Source organism: Erithacus rubecula (genome assembly GCF_903797595.1).
Source record: "Erithacus rubecula genome assembly, chromosome: 5".
Lineage (NCBI taxonomy): Eukaryota > Metazoa > Chordata > Aves > Passeriformes > Muscicapidae > Erithacus > Erithacus rubecula.
The window spans coordinates 38,668,399-38,690,917 of NC_136687.1; the positions used below are offsets into that span (position 1 = coordinate 38,668,399).

The 22,519-nt window shown below is 36.9% G+C and overlaps 1 protein-coding gene across 8 annotated transcripts in view; it reads right to left on the bottom strand.

Moving 5' to 3' along the window:
• Positions 1-22,519, bottom strand: part of RAPGEF2 (Rap guanine nucleotide exchange factor 2) — a 182,211-nt gene that overhangs the window by 58,286 nt on the left and 101,406 nt on the right. The window contains exon 1 of one of the 8 annotated variants that reach the window (XM_079307526.1): positions 11,483-12,112. The exons of 6 other annotated variants lie outside the window; for them this stretch is intronic. In XM_079307526.1, coding sequence (XP_079163652.1) covers positions 11,483-11,542 — 60 coding nt within the window. In that variant the 5' untranslated portion in view covers positions 11,543-12,112. Of the gene's footprint in view, positions 1-11,482; positions 12,113-22,519 lie in introns of those variants that run through there. One more of the 8 variants, XM_079307525.1, reaches the window with a different exon arrangement.

Below are 22,519 nucleotides of genomic sequence, written 5' to 3' on the forward strand. Positions count from 1 at the left end.
GGATCGTTTTCTTTCCTTTTTCATAAAGGAGCCTTTAGGAAGTGCTAACATGCTCTCTCAATTCTGGAGCACAATGCAGCAACAACTGTGCAAAGCCACTTAAAACCATTTATACATATCAATCCAGAAACATATTTTAGAGTAATAATATATCCAATAAATTTTGGAATGACCAGCAGAGCTTTTCTTTAGACTCCAAGTGACATTTACTCAAAACTATGGTATCTAACACTAAATTTCATTAGCCTCCCATCTTGGCTTTTTAATTGCCTAATTTTCACAAATGTCCACAACTACATGATAAGATAAGGAAAACAACAAGGTCCTAGATGAAGCCTGTTATAACCATGGCTGTTTTAGAGTAAGCAGACACTACCAATTGAAGCACCATATTATTCCACTTAAGACACTGACATTCTTTAGTGACTTTCAGAAATTGATCTATTTATGTCTATGCAGGTGTGCACACACAGCTCAAATCATCCTGCTTGGTCCTGCCTTGTGTCAATAGCATCCTAAAAACACAACCCATGTAACAACTTACATATTCTACTGACACCACAAAATATTTCAGCAGTGTTTATTCAGGAAGAGATTTTTACATCACAGATTGCCGAGCTGCAGAAAAATAAGCAGCACAGAAATCAGGTTGAAATACCAAGACCAGTAACTGCAGCCCATTCTACAAACACAATCAAGAGACATTCTTCTTTTTTCTCCCACCTGCCAGAAGTCAAACTTCAGGGTAGTTTGTGTATTTACATGGTCATGGTGCAGGCATTTACATCAACTACTGCATTAGGTCACCTTGCAACAAACAGATAATTTGAGAGCCAAAACAACTGCTCATTTACAGCAGCACTAAAATGGTTTGCTGAAACACGTGGTGGAAGAGATTTAGAAAGTTACTTTCATAAAAGTGGTAGACATTTTAGTCATTACTACATTAAGCATGTTATCTCTGGATGCTTAATTGAATAAAACCCCAGCTGGAACATTGAACCTCCACTTAAAAGAAACCTCTAAAAATAATCACGCTACTCTAACTCAGGAATTCCTAAGTTTAGTTTTCCCTGGGTACCATCATCACAGAAGGAATACTAATGTACAATACTAATGGAAGCTGCAGGTGTAGGAGTGACATTTAACTGCCTAAACAACCTCTTCCTTCCACAGGAAATAAGTAGATAACTAGATTTTCTATATCTCACTGCTGACATGCACACCACTGTTTGGGAAACTCCAGTTTAATAACCATTTATTTAGAAAAAGCAGTTGTATTCAGGAAAATATTTGGAAAATATCTGCTAACTGAAAATTTCTAAAACTTCTTTGCCCTGAAATGCAAAAAGTCTCTAATCTTCTCACAGGACACAAAAAATACCACCAGAAAAAAAAACCAAAACAACAAAAATCAAAAACCAACAAAAACAAATCACCACCACAGAAAACACCAAACCAAAAAACACAAAAGACAAAAACAAAACAAACCAACCCCACACACCCCAAACCAAAAAACCAGACAACCAAAAAAAAAAAAAACAAAACCCTCAAAAATTCCAACAACAATATTATCAGCTGTTGAGAACCTACTGATTTCAAAATGAGCAAGAATGAAGAGGAAATTCCCAGAGTCAGACCAGAGAAAATATGTGCAGAAGTTATACACCAACAGGCAAGGAGAGGTTCACCTAGCATACAAACTTCCATAGTTATTAAAATAAACTAACACTTTTTTCATTTTAGTTTGGTTTTCAATCTGCTCCTACAGCTGTGAACAACTTCGGATTTAAAATAAAACATGAGTCTTCTCTGCTGCTTTAAAAAAAAATCCAGTGAACAACCATTTCCAGATTGAGAGTTAATTATTTAAGTAGTACATTTTACTAAGGCACCAAAATTCATAAATTCATGCATTTTCCTTTTCCTCCAGATTCTTTAAAAGTGAATAACAGAAAAAAAATAATATTCTACATTATTTATGTGTATTTAAACAAAAAAATCCCTTTATAATCAGCTGCTTATTCAAGGTCACAAAACCTATCTGAAAATCCACTGGTGATGCAGGTCAAGACTGAAAAGGCAAGTGAGACATATCCAAATCTAACATCTGACTCTTTCCTGAGCAACCTAGCAGAGAAAAGAGCTCCTGCCTGCCAATAATTTGGAAAATACAGGTTCCTTTTTTCCCTAGCTTGTTAGCAGAAATACATTAAAATTTAGAGGTCAAGTTTTACCTTAATTGGTGAAGCAGCACAGGCTACGAGTGCTTGTTTTGACGAGCCCTTATTTAGCTCCTTACATGTAAAGGGAAAAAACAAACAAGCATCCCCAAACAAAAAACAAAACCACAAATAAACAACAAAAATCAAACCAATAAACAAAAAACCCACCAAAAAACTCCTCAACAAATGAAGAGCACAAGGAAATTACTTGGACTAAAATGGGAACAGGACTGATGGTTCAGCAAACCTAGGACACTAGAAATAATTCCCAAAATTCAGTTTAAATTTCACAGAATTGAGAATGATTTTTTTTTTTTTCCTAAACCATGACCAAATATATTCAGGTACAATGCCCTTCATCACCCTGTTTTCAAGCCATCAATCCCACTACCAATAGCAAATGTATGGCCCAGTTCTGCATCCATGTTCTCTTTTTCAGGCTTTCCCATGCTCTTTCAAATCATGCTGCATTAGACCTTCCTGACATTCATGCAACTCCTACAGCACTTGGCAGGCTGGCAGGCACACAGCAGCACACAGGCATTTAGGAAACAATGCTATGGATGGAGGCCTAAGAGCACAGCCCAGCTCCCATTCTTCTGGCTCTGCAGGAAGAACAGCAGCAGAGAACAGTATGAGCCTATTTTTAACAATAAAACAAGCCAACACGACTACACACACGGGGAGACCCACAAAATAGAACAGTGCCATTTTTATGAAACCATTCTTCAGAGGAGGAATAAAAAAAGAAAGCTTTAAACCAATTCTTCTTACTTGCAAGGTCATGGTCTGGAGTCAAGGTATAAACTAATAAATCCTATCTAGTCTGTCCAAATAACCCAGCACCATACCTGCAAGCAATTGACAGGTTACAGTTAGGTAAAGTGAGGCAATATTTATAGATTGAGTGGAAGAACTGCCAGGCTGAGGCATTTGACCATCAGGTTATTGTCTGGGTTTGCAGCATGGCTCCTGGCTGTCCCCATGCCTCTGAAAATCAGGCAACTGCAGTGACCAAGAGGATGCATTACTGTCACCAAATGTTGGCATATGCTCACCAGCCAAGCCTGGGACAATTGAAAGAAGTCATCTACAGGTAGAATACTACAAGGGCTACCTGGAGCTATTTCAAGCCTGCCATGGCATTTGTTAGCTTATTAACAGATCCTAAATGCATATTTAATGTAATATTTCACTCTTCTCCACATTCTAGCTCTCAAGCCTGCTTTTCCTCTGTTTTGAGAAGCAACTGGCTCTTGATCCATGTTGAGAAGTTGGAACTGAAAGAGAAGGCTGGTGTTAAACCAGTTTGCATATTCCTAGTCCAAAGGAGAATTATCATCTCCATCTGCATGTGAGAGCTGGAGGTGCCAGGGAGGTATGCATACATTTGAGTGTAGGGAGTCACAACTGTTTTCCCATTCAAAGCAAAACCTTTTTGACATTTTCTCAAATAGTTCAGAGCTCCCTGCTGTTTACAGAAGTCACTAAACTGGAATTCAGAAGACATGTAAGGAAAAATCAGAAAACCCATTTGAATTAAAGGAAGGGCAGTCGCACTCCATACACCACAAAGGACAGGAACTATTGAAATTGGAGCAGATCAAATTGTTTGATGCTTTTTTAAGGCATTTCAGACAGGCTTTGGAAGGAACATCTTATTACTGGAGACATCAATTTGACTGTCTATAACTCAGCACTTTAGAAAGGCTAGAAAAGTACTCAGACCAAGCTACTTCTCATTTAGGAATATCCTCTTTCACTTTTCATTAAAAGGGAACTAAACATACCAGGATTTTGTGTTCCAGTATCTGCAATAGAGACCAATGATTGCAAAAGGAGCTAAGGTCTTATTTTTAGCTTTTTGAGTCTTATTTTTAGCTTTTTTAGCTTATTTTAGACTTTTTCTACGGTTTAGGCTAAGTATAGAATGCCAGGTGAGCTGAACACCATGAAGTTGGTTCACAGCTGCAAGCTTCATATTTGCAGTGAGAGCAACCCAAAAAGACAAATACAGCCTTTAGCCCAAAGGACCAACATTCCTGCTAATGGAATTGATATAATCTTGCAGTCCAGTAACCAGGTCCAGCATCAAAAGAATAAATTACAAACAACATACACACAAAATTTCCTATCTTCCAGGTATTTCACCAAATGTTGTGAACCCGCATCCGTCCTCAGCAACAAATAAAATCAAATAAATTTAGGCAAGAGCTCATCTCTATCCCCTACACTTCATACTTTTTAGGGACCAAGCAGTAGCACTGCTTGTGTCAGGTACTATTACAATGTAAAGCTATTTACCTACAACATCACCCACACAACAGCAATGCAATCTGTTGTCCTTCATCTGCCCTTGTAGTATCCTCATACAAAACAGGGGGCTTGGAAGGAATGATAAACTTGGCTTCTGTTTAGCTTCTGGGCACAGGATCAGCTTTCACAAGTAACCCACTGAGCAGAGACCCTTCGTCACAGTTTATTCTCCTGGTTCCTAGCTGAATCATCACCATCTCAAAATGAACAGCAAAAAGACTAGTGTCAAGCTGACAAAATTGGAATAACCACCAGTCATCCCATTCTGGGATACCATACCAGTAACAGATTGATGGATTAAGCAGGCAGAGGTTAGCATCCTAAAAACACTGCAGACTGCTGGGGTCATGCCACATTTCTCTTGCACTATAGCTACCATATTCTTAAATACAACATTGAGAATGAAGTGTGGTGGGTACACAGTTCTTTGGTCAAGGGTGAATCTCAAGACATTAATATTTCATGTTTGTCAAATCCTTAACATTCCCATATTTCTCAAACACTAGAAACACTGGTACAGTATTATATTCACTTGCTCAAGTCCTGAAATATCCTATCAAGTGGTGTTTTTTTTTCCTATTTCTAGCAGTATTACTTCTATTAATTTCAGCTTTTAGAAAAAGCTACCAAGAATGCATCAGTAATAGTAAATTAAAAGAATTAGTAGTCTGATCATATATCTATTATTGCAATTAAGGTATCAAAAATAAAAATCAGATTTTAATAAAATAACTCCAAGACCTGAAAATTTTGTCTCTATTTCAGTCAAGCAAAAATCACACCCTTGTGTATTCATTGAGGGATGAGTAAAATTAGCTCAGTTTTTCAAACATCAAGGATGCTATTAAGGGCTAATTTGTAGCCATTTAAAGCCTAGAATGCAACAAGGAATAAAAAATACAAGACAATTGAAGAAAAACAAACTTCAAATAAGCTTAAAAAAATTATACTTAAAAGAGTTTCCAGCACCAACATCATGATCCCAGAGTGCTGATGATCTGAACAAAGCCTAAGTGTTTATTCAATTCTAGTTTAGAATGCAGAAATCATAGTTCCTAATGCTCATATTCTTAAATAATTCCTGTTATCTCTTGATATTTCATGGTTTTTGCAGACAGCCTGTAAAGTTATCAAGTACACAAGTATTTTGCAGATAAGCTTCAGGCCATGTTAGCAGCATAATACAGAACACAAGACACCTCCCCTCACTTTTGCATACTGGGGTAGTACTAGCTGCAATCACAATTGCAGAAAAAAGCAGCACAACTCACAGCCTTTTCTAATCCTCTTATAAGCTACATGTTTCTTTACATACCACTAAGATCCCCCCGCCTTTGATAATTAAAAATGAAATTTTCCAAAAAATCTAACTTACTTCCTCTCACTGGAATATTTTTACCTTTTTGTTCGCTAAACTGTTGGGTTTACGTCACTTGGAAATGAAGAACCAGCATTAAGCATCACTGATTAAAACCCTTGAGCCAGTATTCAGCAAGGGACTGCAATTATTTTGCAGGTGGAATAATGAACTTGAGATACTGAGGCACAGGATTTCCTTAGTTTCCTTAGTGCTTGCTTCTAGTTACAATGAACTTCATGCTACTCATTGTGCATATTGTGAATTCCATATTTAAGTTATTTTTAACTTAGGCTACTTAACACAACACATTATCTCTGCTTTTTAGAGTTTATCTTCTTCCTATGCCTTTATTAACTCATAGAGCCAGAAGCAAGTCAACACTATGTTAAGGGATTATTTAATTTTTACTTCTTTTGATATTTGGGGGTTTTTGGATAGTTTTGGGGTTTTTATATTGTTGGGTATCAGAACCTTTCAATTTCAGCTAGATTTTCAGCATGTCTGATGATCAGGCAGGAGTGTCAACAACTCAGTAATAATAAATAGCTTTAGTCTCTCAGTCTCAAAATAGCATTTTGGAAGAAGCTGACTTTCCTTTTCAGGTTCACATCTGCATTGTGACTATAAATACCACATTCCAGTCTGCACCATGAAAAATATCACTCTGCAAACACTCCAACAGCACCACTAGATTTGGCCACTTTAGAATATAAACCAGAGCCATAATAATGATTATGTTGTGAGACATGAAACTCTTACTTGATAAACTTCATGAAAAATGTCCTACTGTGCAATCTTCTACATCAACTATCTACACTGACCTGAAATTTTAGCTACTTCATTACATATAGATGGCAGCATTTCTGGTACGCTTTTGTGGGGTTTTTTGGGAGGGTTTTGGTTTGTTTTTTTTCCCTCTTCTCCTTTCACTTTGAAATACGCTGTGCAATCCCCAGGCATTGAAACCATAACAGAAGGATAGCAGGCCATCTATGTGCCAAGGATGCTCTCTCTGCCATCTCTACAGGTCACTAAATGCCTTCACAGTCATTCCTATGAAATGACCCACATTTTGCCATTTATAAGCTTTTGGGGAAATCTGCAGTTAAATGCTGTCCTGCAGAACAGGAATTTAGCCAGAGTCTACCACAGATCTCAGGCAGGATGCCAGGCAAATCACTTAAAATCAACCTTTCATAGGATCATTAGGCTGTGTCTGTACTGGGCCAATACAGAAAACTGAAGCAACAAAATCCATCCTCTGAATGCTTATTTAGACCTTCCTATGTAAGCTTTTACAATTCTTCTCTTATATTTTGCCAAAGATTTGCTTCTGCAGACATACCTGAAAAACTAAGATGCCACCCCTACAACACTTTAATTATTTGCCTGAACACTGTAGTTACAAGCATCTTGAAAAGCCACAGAAGAGAAAAATATTTATGCTTTTCTCTTCAGAGAAAGACTTTAATAGTACTCCATAAACACAACCTGGCCTTTTGAGCAATGAAGCTAGCCCAAAACATCAAACAGCTGCTCATTACAGAGCAATCCATCTTGAGATAAATCTTGCAGAAGATATACGGTCGTGCAATTAAACTCTATCACAATGCACTTATAAAGAGGTGAAACACTATTTCTAATCATATGAAAAATCCACAACCCCTTTATTGGTCTCCAGAGATTTTTTTCAAAATACGCAAATTAAAAGGAAAAGAATAATCAGAAGGGGCCAAACCAGGAATGTGGTTTCAATAAGCACTAAAAATAAAGGTGCCTAACAACAAAAGAAGATAGTATGTATCAAGTCCCAGAGCAAGGTAATTCATCAAGATGAACAAAGTCATAACCATCAGCAGCTGTAACACCAAACAGGTCGCTACTACCTAGACTGAGCTTTTTCATACACCTATATTTTTTTTTTCAGATATGTATATACAAATGAGCAAAAGCTTAGCAACAGTAGTCATCTGATAACAACACCACACCTGTTTTCCACAACTTATTAGTGATGTGTGATGCTCACTCAACGGACAAGTAACTCATTATATGAGTTTAAAAAAAATACTGATGATCTCTTCCAGTAACAAAAAAATTATTTCTAGTATAGTTCTAGACTTCTTAGGAAAGCATGCCAACAGGCACCAATACACGTCAAACTAAAATAACCATATTTGAACAATCCTCATTCAAGACTTTTCCTCAACATACCACTCATTTAGTTTTTTTTCCTGGGAGGGAGGGGACCCCTAGCACATGGTCACAAATCTTGGTGAATTAAAATATGGTAAGAACAACCCAAAAATTTGACTTGCTGCTTCCAATATTTTTCAGTAATTCAAACAGGTTGAGTACATCAAAGATTGCAGCATCCATGACCACTAAAGAAGTTTCACTGTGCCAGCAGTGAAACCTGTCCTTTTTTTAGCAGACTTTATTTCAATTACACCTGAATTTAAAATATACTTTCTTACAGGTTGACCATACTCCAACGTATTGTGCAATTCATGAGTTGGCAATCATTACACAGTCATATAAGAACTATGCATCTCAAGTTCCATTTTTACAAGACATTATATCTGTCAATTTTTTAATTTTGCTTTTTTAGTTGACTTTGAGTAAAGTTCCTACAAACAACAAATACAAAGGAAAAAGAGAAATGAGATTGAAAGCTAACACCTTCCAAGGCCCAAGCCTACAATGGGAACCTTCAAGCAACTAGACCTTCATGTGATTTTTTCCACATAATAAACCAGGTATAAGATGCAACACGTGAAGTTTATCAGGAGATTTTTTGAACATCCACAAAGCAATATTTTTTGAAACACTGTTCATCTTCCTAAAATTTAAGATTAGGAAAATTATAATAAAAATCCCACAAAGCTGGTTGAGAGGAGACTCCTATAACCAGCAATGACATAGCCAAATAGAAGGAACCTAGTGAAGATGTCCCCTCACTGGAAGTGCTCGAGGCCAGGCTAGATGGGGCTCTGAGCAACCTGCTCTAGTAGAAGGCATCCCTGTCCACGCCAGAGTGGTTGGAAGAAGATGGTCTTTAAGGACTCTTCTAAACCAAACTATTCTAAGATTCTTTTAATTACACAAAATCTGGTCAAGTACATCAAATACAACATCTAAGCAGAAGTATTTTTGCAACAATCCTACTTTCATTTCTCTGCCATCTTTCACCCACAGCATAATTTTACTACCTGTTAAACAGATAACAGTAGTTGTGTATCAAGGAATATAATTTTCAAATATGTGCTTGTAGCACTGCTTCAAACTCTTCCAATTTATGAAATATGAGGTTTGTAAAACCAATACACTTGATTGATGGTGTGAGTTTATTTTTTACATCTAAGAAAATCTAGGAAACACAAGAGCCTATTTTACTCTTCCTCTCTCCTCTTTACCATGATTAACACGATGGCCAGTTTGCATACCATTTTCACAGAACAGTAGATTTAAACCATATACCCTCATTCCCTAATTAAACTAGTGTGAAATTAAGATGTAACAGCATTAAGTAAAATTAATTCACAGAAATTTGTGAAACCTTGCACAGTAGATTTTTGCATTCAGCTCCAGACTGGAACTGAATTTTGCATTGTTCCAGCAAATCAAGCTATGAGACTCTGGATGGGGATGTCACAGAAGTAATTAAGCCTCTCCCCTTGAAATAAGTTCAAGTCAGATATTAATAAAATATTTAGAATTCTGGGAAAACACTAACATGAAAATAACTCATTACCAGAAATGATTAATTCAAGAAGTTTTCCTCTTAGGCAAAGTAAGACAAAGTCTTATCTTCCCTCTGAATGGCAATTTTACATCTTTCAGTCTCACCTTCCAAGGAAAATAACATCTACCTGGTGAACAGGCATGAAAAGTTTCATTGTCAAAGCAATGATTTCTGCTGACCTAGTTCAACAGTTTAGTTATAAAATTCTATATAGTTTTTAAATTAAGTCTTTTTTCATGCAAAATCTATAACTGCATATCAGACAATATGATTTCTTCCTCTTGAATATATGGGGACATTTGTAAAGGAATACCCTTGACCTTTTTCCTTTTACTATTCCTACATTTTAGTCCACTCTCCATTCTGGAGAAATTAATCTCTGTGATTTAAGTAACCCAAAGTTATACAGTTGGAATATGACAGAGTTTGTAATGTAGAGTTTCTAAAAAGCTAGCCTATTTTTTTCCTTTATCTATAAGCACTTATTGAACATCAGTTAAACTTGTTCTATTACTAGAGTAAATCTAGAACTTTCCACTGGCATTCTTTGGAGAGTAGAAAGAGCAGAAAAACCCCATACATATGCAGCTTTTTCATTTTATTCCTATTTGCAAGCTCAAAGTATCCTATTCTATTTCAGCTTCTTCAGTGCTTGAGTTTCAGGAGGAAAGAAGGTGGGTTTTGTTTGGGTTTTTTTTAGATTAAGTTCTAAATATTTCATGAACAAACGGTTTGGTTACATGAACTCCCCTTTACTTAGAATGTAATTAAAAAGGGAAAGGAACAAAACAGTCTACAATAAGGAACTGTGATATGTTGCTACATGTGAAAGAAAAATTCACTGGACACATTCTAAAACATTTCTAGATTACTTTATGTATTTCTACACAATCAACACTGAATTCTTGCAAAAAAGAAAAAAGTTCTTCCTTCAAAAAGTTCCTGCTATCACCTCTTCCCTTTATTTACAACTCTTCAAGTGTATCTGCTGAACATACTGTTCACATTCCCGTGCACATGCTAAGACACAGTAGTCACAGAACACATACTCATAAATAAACTCAAGAAACAAATTTTAAGATTGAAAACTATATTGAATCATATAAAATCTATCATAAAGATTTAAACACTTTAACTGAGCAATAAGGTTCTACAAATTTTCACAGAATCTTTTAGTCATGCAAAACCTAAATTTCTAATTCCTGACACCTGAGGCCTTGTTAAATACTGTTTGCTCGTCTGCTTATGAATGCATTTTTCCCAAACAATAAACACAGGCAGCCTATGGGATTAAAGCATGACAAAGGTGTAGCTGACTCATGGGATCAATTAGAAAGCAGCAGTACTTAGCCTTTTGTTCATTCCATGTTTTACTAACAGTTTCTGCATTTCAGCATAAGTGTATCACAGATGTTAAACGCCATGCTACAAGGCAACAGTACAGTAGTACCACACAGCAGACACGCCAAATCTATTCTTATCATCACCTACAATTGTATCACTTGTTATACAGCTTACATATTGCTTTAAAGTTTTAACAAATGCATAATGATTTTAACTGAATGCTCAAAGCATCCTGCCCAACCCAAGTATGTCAACATTTCTTCAGTAAATTTTTAACATTCAAAAAGAAGCTACAGAGTTGCCTTTTCTAAGCTAAAAACGATTTTAAACACAGCCACCGACATTAATGCCACCTCAGAGACAGCTTTCCCTCCAAGCCCGCTATTAAATCCACAAGCAGGAAAGGCAGTGAGCAAGACGACAAGCAGTTTCAATCTACATGCAGTTTGCCCGTGACAGGTTATTGATAGAACAAACAGAATTTGCAATACTTACTGAGTGCTTCTCCTGCTGGCCCATAACTCCATGGTTAGCTGGGATTGCAAGTGGTTTCATAATGAAGAAACATAAGCTGAACTGAATTTACACATCATGTACCAATATCTTATGGATGGCAAGTCACCCTCTACAGCATCAAATTAAAAGAGGTGGAGGGGATGAAGCCAGGCTGGAGCTAAAAGTGTCACTACTGGTAAGCTCAAAACCCCCCTCGCACTTGTAGTGCAGAGCAGCAATCCGAATGACAGCGTTAGTCTCCATTTTTGCAACACTGAAAGTCCAAGCATGTCAGGACGTACAGAGCCTGATGAAACCCTACATATCCAGCATCCATTCAAGGGAACAAAACCATTCCCTGAGCCTTCGGAATGGGGAAGGCGGGGGGGGGGGGAAGGACAAAAAAAAAGCTAAAATGGCTGACTGCACAGAGATTCCCTCAAAAAGGCTTAATACAGTATTATATTGGTGAGGGTGCAGGAACCAGCCTCCAGCACTCAGCCAAGCATTGTTAATACTCCTGTTTCATTTGCAATCACACACTCACAAACGCAGCCTCCCCCTCCCACCACCACTACCCTCCACTCCCCCAAAATCAGGGCAGCGCACGCGAACAGGGACCTCCTCCCCTGGCTGCTAATGATGCTGACAGAGTAGTGACCAGTGATCTCTGCTCCACTCAGCTAACCAAGTTTGCACAATTAATCTCGGCAGCATGACATTGATGGACATTTAATTTTATGATGCCTGTTTCCTCACAATCAAGACAAGCACTTTTACCGCCCAAAGAGCCAGCAACAAAAATACAGCACAGTTACACACACAAAAACCCAGAGAATCATGAGTCTGAATGCAATACGCCAATATAATTACGTTATTGTGCTTACTTTGGAAGACCATGGCTGCAGGCAGTTGGCATAGCAACGCACAAGGAAAGCCATTTCCTGGGTAGAAAGAATGCTTCCTTTTTTAAATAAAAAATTCCTCTTAGGATACAAACGGCATTGCTGCTTCCTGCAGAAAGCAAAGACACTGAAGTCTGTCTCTTAACCTGCACACAGGCACACACTCAATGCAGTTCGAGTGATGTAAGTGGATTTCTCTCTCTCTCTCCTCTCCCTCCCTCTCCCTTTATCCACAGAAATATTCGAGTCAAATGGAAGACACATTCCTAGAGGCTTGCCCCCTCTGATACTTAACTGTTTCACTCATTAAGGTGGAGATGGACAATGCAGATAAAACAGCAAGCTCCTGCCTGTGTCTGGCATCAGCCTCGGAAGATCAAGGCATCCCCAGAGGGGAGGGATCCGTTTGCTGCTGGCTCCTAAGAATATCACTGAAGTCAGTGGTGGGAATGAGGACCCACGTTTACCTCACCAAATCCCAAAATGAACACGACTTTTCAAGAAGATAATGTTAGAACAGAGACATCACCTCCCTTTCCCCTCCACCCAAAAGAGAGCTGCTGCAGAGCTGTAAACATTTTTATCACGTATTTATAAACAGTGCACTGAATGAGCTCTCTCAGATTTTCAGCAGCTTTGCCCTTCCACAGGCCAGAGACATCCATCCAGGGGTGTGGGAGGTACATGTGCACACACCTTTAACAAACCATTTCTGCCTTTCTGAATGGAGATCCTGCTCCTCCTTGCACACTGAGTACACAAATTCTACTAAAAACACATGGGTATAAGGACTGTGGAAGAGACTGACATAACCATGGCATTTATCATTTTCCCCTCAAAATGTAATTGTATCTTAAACTCAGAAATGTCCCCAGTAATTCCCATCTACACTACAGCCCTTCCCACGCTGTACCAGCAAAATCATACTGCAGAGGAGCTGATTGGTAACGGGGATGTGCTCAAGCAATAAATTTTCAGCCCCATACAATGCACCTCTTAAGTGCCACAGGTTTGTACCACTTGACATAGGAGTGACCAAGCCAGGGACATGACACACTTCTATTAGGCTTCAACATTAGTACAGTTCTCTGTAACATCCTCACAACGCTTTCTTTAAAATCAGAGACCATCTGGCCTTACAATAACTTCAAAGGAATTTTTTCCCAACAATGAGAACAGAAGAAAAGACTTAACAGTTGTTAGAGAGGCAAAATACACAGGAAAAAAATTGGATACTACAGAATACTATGTCATACAATCTGCAGCTGCCTTCCACCAAATAAACATGTCCACTAATAATGAGTTTAGTTTGTTACACATTGATTTCCTTCACTCCTGGCAATGACTGCAAGCAAATGAGGTTATAAAAATCAGTGGAAATGAATTCTAGCAACAGCAAAAAAGATCCTGAAATAATCCAGTCTATTTTTTGCACAATTATTCAATGGACACAGTTTCATATGCAGCACTTTTTAAATTGAATGTATTTACATTTATGTAAGTTTAATGACACTTATGCCTTTGGTCCTCAATATATTCTAAAAGATAAGTTGTCCTTTAAATTATTCAATTTCAGCAATTAGTTTAGAATTTTGAATGTCTCTGCCATGTGCCAGTGCAACTAACAGATGATTTTAAAACATTAAATGATGCTTAAGCCCTGTAAAATAGTTTAATGCTGAGCACAATCAATTTTCTGATGAAGTCCTTATTAGAAGTAGCAGAAGTTACAAATTCTAGGAAGCTTAGGCAAACCCCCTCTAGTACAAAATTCAAAAATATTACTTGTTGACAAAGCAATTAAAACCCTCCTCAGTCTGACTGGGTGGCCTTGTGGTTAACACCATGAGCAGAATTTGAGTATTTTATGCCCATGTCAGGAAAAAAAAAAAAAAAATGAAGTTCTGCCAAAACAGAAACATCTCCCCAGCACAGGAAGGCAGCACATCACTTTCTGAACTCTGTCACACACACAACTATCAACATGCATTCTTTCTGCACCAGTTGATATTTCCAGCTAAAATCCAGCATAGGTTTTTGTGCCATAAGCCTTCACAAATAATATGGAAACATAATTAAACCCACCAAAATAGCAGTGAAGCACAAAACATCTAACACTGCCATGAAACACTTTCTTACACTTATGCTGGTCACCACTATACACCTCTACTCATCTGTTAGTACATTAAGCCAGTACTTTGTACATGAATGTAAAAAATTTTATTAACTTAATGAATTTTAATTGATGCTTACATGCATCGGACTGACAAAAACTTTGTGGTTTTCAAAATAGAAAAATCAGCCTCTTTACATTCAAAATGCAAAAACTGACATTTATGAAATTAGGTGAAGAAAACACCACTCTCAGACAACCAGTGAGTCAAAACAGTTTTAAAAAATAAATGGTCACTTCCATTTTTCTGCTCCTTCCTCCCCAGCTGCCACTATTTCCAGGTATGGTGCGACTGTACGTACTGTCCATTTTCAGTTCAGAAAACACATACAATTTATTTTCATAAAAAATATAAAGAAGAAGTCCAGTGAATTGATATAGGTTACAGTGAAAAATCATTAGAATTTAAATCAGTGTAAAACATGAGAACAATGTATTATGGAAAGCTTCTATCATAAAGAAGTATAAATACATCACTGAAAACCAACCTGAGACTTCCTGTTCACAAATTTTTCAAAACCTATATAAGAACTCCTTGCTTAGATTTAAAAGTTTGGGGGGGTGGGGGAAACGGCAAGGCAGGTTTTCAAATGTTTTTAGGCTACTAAAGTGAAATGTTAATAAACCAACATGCAATAATTGCACATGATGAGCTATCCCTTGCTGCTTCCAAAATACTATATTTTTTAAAAGAAATCTAATGTCCCTTTTATAAATCACAGAAAAGAATGCTAAAAAGCTATTTCAAAAGCAACTACAAATGTATAGACATCCTAGGACTACCCCACAGGATTAGGGATTCACAAACAAAACAGAATTCTAGGTAGAAATTGGTATAGATCTCAGCAGGATGGATCGTCTGACTGTAATGTCTCACAACTATTTTAAATTCTAGAACACTATATCACATGGATATCATTCTCCTAAGCAGTGCCAACAAAGCCTGCAGTAGTAAACCTTTTCAGGTTAATGACAAATGCTGTAACAACAGATTACCTCAATTCCTCAGTTTCAAGCAAACTCAAAACTATTTACAGAACTACTTAAATTTTTATATAGATTACATACAGAGACCATTCTTCTCCTGAAGTACCTCAAAATCAGAAATTATCAGCACATTTTCCCCTTCCCTTTAAACACAATAAAGTATCATTTCCTTCTTGTTGAAATGCCTAGTCAAAAACCAACAGAACAGTCTAAGGTCACCAAATTTACTGCCACTGCATGATTCCATGCAGTAGCTAAAAAAGCCATTCACAGTGAAGGGACAATTACATAGATATTACACAGCTGTGTAGGTAGAATAACAGACAGCTAAATTGAAGAGTGCAAGAACGGAGTATGTAATTTTAAGGAAAATAAGGCAGAGCTTTCTTCTCTTTCCACTGTCCTCCTCACTTGGAAAGAAGTGGAAGTTTAAAACTTAAATTTAAGCTCAGGGCTATTGGACACAAAACTACTAAGCTCCCAGGAGCATGCTTCTGAATCTTGTAATGCTGGTGTTCTCTGCCTCCCACTAATCTCACCAGAGAGATTACTATGCAGCAATCTGTTGCTCCCATAAGATTTAAGAACAGAACCAACAGAAAGCACTAAAATCCCAGAAGAATAATTCACTCAAAATGTTACGATACACTTAAATGTCCCATACTATACATAAGTCTTATTCTAAAGTGTTCAGACAAATTTACTACCAGCAGTTTAAATCTCTGACCTGATTTCATGCAAGCAAGTTTCTATGTACCAACATAAAGCAGACGTGGGACAGTCTAGGAATACCTATCCCTACTAGTATTTTCCCAAGAACTCTGAGAACTTTAGATAAAACTGTTGAATAAAAGGAAATTACCAAATATGTTCTCCAAGGTACTAAAATATCACTCTGGCCAAAACACACTTAAAGTAACAGTATTGCCACGTTATTTAATTTAATTTTTAAAAATAAGGCTGTGGCACTGCCACACTGTAATGATGTTCACTGCACAACTGGTGACACCAAAGCAAGACTTACTATGGAGTGGTGTGTGCTGTTTAATAACACATTTACTAATGTTACAGGCCATTTGAACAAATGCCCTGTTGAACTGCTGCTGCAGATGAATCTATAATCCAGATCTTTAAAATAATGGCAAACCCAGAGCAGTCAGGCTGCTGCCTCATCTGGGTGGATGTGCCATAGACTGCCAATCATCCCTCTGACAGGAGACTCATTTGTCACCTTCTGTGCACAGCTCTGCTTTCAGTACAGTAAATGTTTTATTTGCATCCCTCTTAAAATGTGAGCAAGTCATAGTGTTCATCTAAAATACTTGCCATTGAATTCTCTTTGATTCGACAACTATGTTAAACAGATACAAAGGAAACCAATGGATGGTCACTCATCCAAACTGTGACAAGACATTCTATTTCCAGAATATCTAAATTAGATCATAAAACTGACTTGAGCAAAGGCTCATGACAGCACAGAAACTTTTCTCTGGATTCCATAATTATTTATGCTCTTCGCCTAACAATGCTTTTAGGAAAAAACCCAACAAAACAAACAAAAAAACCCACACCAAAAATAAACATATCTTTTATGTCCCTGCTAATGTATAATATGTATGTTTGTGAAGTCACTTTATGTGATGTTTAACTGATTTGCCTATGATTTTTACATAAAACAAAGCACTTGTTCTTACCCAAGCCTGAAGTTGAATGCATATTGTCATGGCTTTAAAACTATGCATATTATCATTATTAAATGTTAAAAATTAGGCATAAAATTTGATCAATGGTTTCAGTTGGCAGGATGGCCACAGATTAGTTTCATTTCCTTCACTGTTTCAGTACTTTAGAAGTGGGAAAAAATGCATTATATCAGGATAGATGTAAGTTTTTCCCCAACATTTGAAAAATTTTTTCGCATCGTTGTTATAACCAGATTTAACAATTAATTACATCAGAGAACATGAGAAGGTGCTTTCTGTTGTTAAACTGGGGAAAAAAGCATTAAAGCCAACAGCAAACACACTTTTAAGGTCAAGAATCATGATCTCAAGCATAGAGGTGTAGCAAGTTGTCTTTACTGGGTCTAAACAGCACTCTGACATCCACACCTGCTGAGGACAAGGTTCACTACTGAAATACAAATCAGACCACTGTCTGAGAAGAAAAACAAACTAACAAAATATCCACAAAAACTCCCAAATATCATCATGTCCATACCAATTTCACAGCAGGAATCCAGGGACACAAGTCCTTCACTTATGCAAGGCAACCCTAACATTTTACACTCTTTGCTGTGTAACAATGTAGGAAAACTTCATAGAAGATGGATAACTACCTCTTTCATGGGCATCCTACTGTTGGACTGTTAAAATGTGAAAACAAAACTCAGGGATTTTTCTGAGGTCAATCAACTGTCCAAATTCTACATTGTTAAGGTTATTAGCAGCCCCATTGAAACCTGCTACCTGAAATACACTGACATTATTTTCATTACAAGGATGATTGTTGTGGCACAGAACTGAACATATCTAAGACCAACCAAGGCATGGAACAATTATTTAATGTCTCAATATGAAATATTAATGGCTCAAAAACAAACAATCCCCAGATTTTTCAGTCTCCTGTAAATGCTAGCTGGTTTTCTGTTGATTTTTATTGATTATTGATTCATTGGGTGACTTCAGCAGTAGTGAAGGGGCAGCATTTTCATTCTAAGCTAATACAATATGCTTTCTAACAGTTTCTTACTTAGAAGCATTAAGGGAGAATCTGAAATTCTGTTCATGGTACAGACGTAGACGGGGCCAGCAGAAAATCACCAGACTGCTCATCTTTTATAATGAGTACTTGGGCATCTCCCAGAGTAACTTGCTACTTATCTCTGGTGTTTTGAGGAAGTTTAACTTTGAAAGAGCTGGTTGCTGTTACAGAGAACAGCACTTCACTTGCTCCAGTTGTCTGTTGGAAGGAAATAACTCTTGTTTTTTTCTCTAGCCACAGTCTCATATCAGCAGACTCTCTGAAGAGCCTACTCCAGGGGCTCCCAATTAAAATCAACACTGAAGAGTTTACCAGTGTAAGATCATTTTCTTTTGGGAGAATTCTCTCCTTATGCCCCTGCATATCCTCTCCTGTGTAATGCACCATGCACTAACATATCCTGAGAGCTTTTTGCCCTGCCTTTAGCAGCTGTACAGAAATAATTCAACAAACCTCTTACTGGTAACAAACCCCATGCAGTTTCACGTGTTCTTTATATTCAAAATAACTGCCAAGCAAAATGAGCCAAATTGGTTTTATGTAGGAAAAGAGTCAAACAACGACATTATATCCTTCAAATAAAGAGTGCTTAATATAAAATCCTAAGAAACGCCCTTTCCCTTTCCTCTTCCCTAATCAAATAAATCAGGAAGCCAACTACCAGCACTTGATGGATGTCTCATTTTGCAAATATAACACTACATTTTCCACTTGCAATTACAAGATCAGCTACCTAGATATAGAATTGTTAAATAAGGATAGGTAGAGGTGCACCTACCAGACCGAGTTTTCCCTTGTAATACGGTTCTATACTGTTTTGTATTCCAAGACTGGTAGCAGAATTCTTACTTTAAAAGTGGTCTTTCGTGCACCACAGATCATTTGAAGACTTTAAAACTAGTTAGCTGAAGGCATTTACATTCAGCAAATTACAGTGTTCAAGAGTAACACGTAATTTAAAAGTAGAAGGAAGGAAAAGTAAAATACTCTACATTATAGCACACGCACACACATATGCATATAAAATAATAAAAAAGTGTAAGAACACAATATGGGTAGGTTTTCTGCCAGGCACATCAACAATACACGTAACACCTGCCAGCTTCTCCAGCTACATGTCAAAACTTTACTGTCTGAAAATTCAAATATAATTAAGGCTAACCACTCAATCTGAAAGCCCAGCTCGCAAAACCCATTACACATACAACAGAATACTAACACTTTAACTAGACCTTACATTTAAAAAAAGGTTTTTTCATGAAAAAAAAAAAATCAAATCTTTCCATTAGAAAAGTGTAAATACAAGGAATAATAATTAAAAAAAACTTTAAAAGTATGTCTACACAACAGGGTGGTGAAGGACAGGGAAAGAATTCACTCACAAACCTTGTGGTAAATTCAAGGTAACTAGCTTGCTTTACTTAGGACTTAGCTCTCCTGAACTGAACTGTCACCCATGAAAGATGCAAGTAAATGTAAATGCCATGGATAATGGAATTTGCCCTCAGCAGGATCTAGCTTGGGCACTGTAATACACATATCTACCCAATAAAGTTGAAAAGGGTTTACCCATCACACATTGGACACACTCCAGCAACTCAATGTCCTTTTTGTAGTGAGACCCAAAACTTAACAGAGGATTCCAGGAGTGGCCTCACTAGTTCTGAGTAAAAGGTGACAATCATTGCTGATTCAGGCCAGAATGCCATTTGCCTTCTTGGAACATGGAACATTACATTTTTCCCATGTTTCAATTCTATATTTTCTTAGTTGCTTAGGATATTTTAACTGCTAAAATTTTAGAGCTTTTTTTCATTTTAGAGCTTTGAAATTCACTCAGCAAAATGATAATGTCAAATTAGTCAAGTCAAGGCTTTATTAAAAGTACTCAGAAACATCTAATAATACTAATAATTTTATCTTTAAGTCACTATGTCAAGCTCAGGTTACATAACTGGCTCAGATACTTGGGGAAAAAAATGAACTGACAGCTTCTTTCCATCCTTTAGTGGGCAAATAACTGCACTACTACTACCACTCATGATACCTATCCATAGAGAAATGACAACATTGAAAGGATCTGTACTGGCATTCTACAAATACAATATGGCAGATCCCATTTCCCCCTATGTATTTTATATACAAACAGGGATTCTAACGGAACAACCCCATGAGGATATCCTTTTATATATATATTTGCTTTCTTAAATTTTCCTCTGCTCTAATCACAGAATCTACCGAGTTGGAAGGAACCCACAAGGATCAAGTCCAAATGGTAGAAATTCAGTATTTGCATTTCTTACATTGTACAATGATCAATTTAGAAAAGAGTTATGAAAAATCCATTTTTTCTGCTGCATGAACAACTTTCTGCTTTAATAACATACCTCACATTTAGTTTTATATTGTACATCTCAGAAAAACAATCTTTTATATAGTAGAAAAGAGCACATCACAAGTCAGTAACAGCAGTAAAATTATGGCACTCTGGAAAATCTATGCTATTATTAGCCAAAGTTTTACATACATGTGGTCATAAACTATTGGCAACTCTACAACCTGTAAACAGAACCTAGTGTCATGTAAAAGAAAAAAAAACCAAACCCCTCAGAAATATTACTGACACTTCAGTTGCAGAAAACACTGCATTACTTCAATGCTTCTCTGAGTTTTCAAATTGAATCACAATTACAAATCCATTTATGACATCAATGTGAGCCCTTCCAAAGGGAATGGAAGAACAGTAAATCCCAATGGATATAAGAGTTCTGCAGTAGGGATGATGTAATTTATAAAAATAGACAACCTCTGACAGAAGCTGCAAGTTGAGTAAATAACACACTGCATGTCATTAATTTTGCATTAGCTTGCCAATAGTAATTACTAAAAGGATGATGAACTAACAATTTTGCTTTGTTCTGAGTGCTACACAAAATAAAATGATAGCACTGTTCATATATTAATAAAAATACAAAACAATGCATAACTGCATAACAGTAACAGTCCCTTACAACACAGATGAAGGAAGGAAGCTGTGAGGCTAAAAAGGTGGTGTTTTGCCATAACACAGGGATGGGTATTACTTTTAGCCATTACAACATTATCAGTGGATATTTCCATGAAGAAACATTCAACTTCTGTTAAAAAAGTGGTTACCATGAGCTGCCCAAATCATCTCAAGCATTTCACTTTTCAGGTAAAATTATCCTACAATTTTTGTAGTGTCTCACTTCAAAATGCATCATGTATAACACAGTGACACTCTTTAGGAATTAACATTACTGGGTATGTTCAAATGTACAGACTACGTATATCTATTTAGTATTTTGTATTACTTCCCATTATGATGTACACACCAAGCTCATGTGAAACCATGAGCAGATCATCACCATCATGGAACAACAAAGCAGCTGCTTTTGAAATTACACACTGGATTTTGTAAATGAAGAAAAGCAAGTTAACAAATATCCTTTCCTGGTAAAAGGACACTCATGCTTGGCAGAAGAAGAACTAGCCCCTTTCTTTTATTAATGGAACAATCAATACAGTGCATTTTATTTTCAACATTAACACTAGAAATGCTAAATAAATTATTTTATACTGTTTTGTTATTAATACAGACAAATTTGTTTGGGCAAACAAGCATGCATTATTTATGCTAACATGTTTGAAATTTTGCATACCATGCTACTTCTCATCAGCAATAGTCTGCAAATTTAGGTGGGTACACAATTATGTTTTTCTGCTGACACTACTTAAGTTAATTTGTGTCATAACGAGGTACAGAGTGAGTTCAGTTCAACTTTTATTTACATGAGGCAACCTTCTTGCTTTCATTTTGCATAAGCCACAGTCAACTTCCTTCCCCTTCCCATTTTTCCTCAATCTGGGGAAAAAATCAGTTCCCAGCAAGTCACAATATTTCATCTATTTAAACAGGTCCAGGTACCACAACTCATACAAGCCTCTAAAGCCAAAACCCTCAAACATATCCTGCACCCCAAACATTTCTGACAACTGAGTGGATTTGTCCCCACTTGTTTCTCTAGGCACTTTCTTCCTTTCTAAATACATTTACAACACTTCTAAGGTCAAGGCTGCTTAAAAAATTGGTTTTCCCTCCAACCTCTCCACATCCTTTATACCTTTCCACAAAGCCAAGCTTTCATTGTGTCTATCACTCCTTCTTGCCCACTGTCCTATCAAATA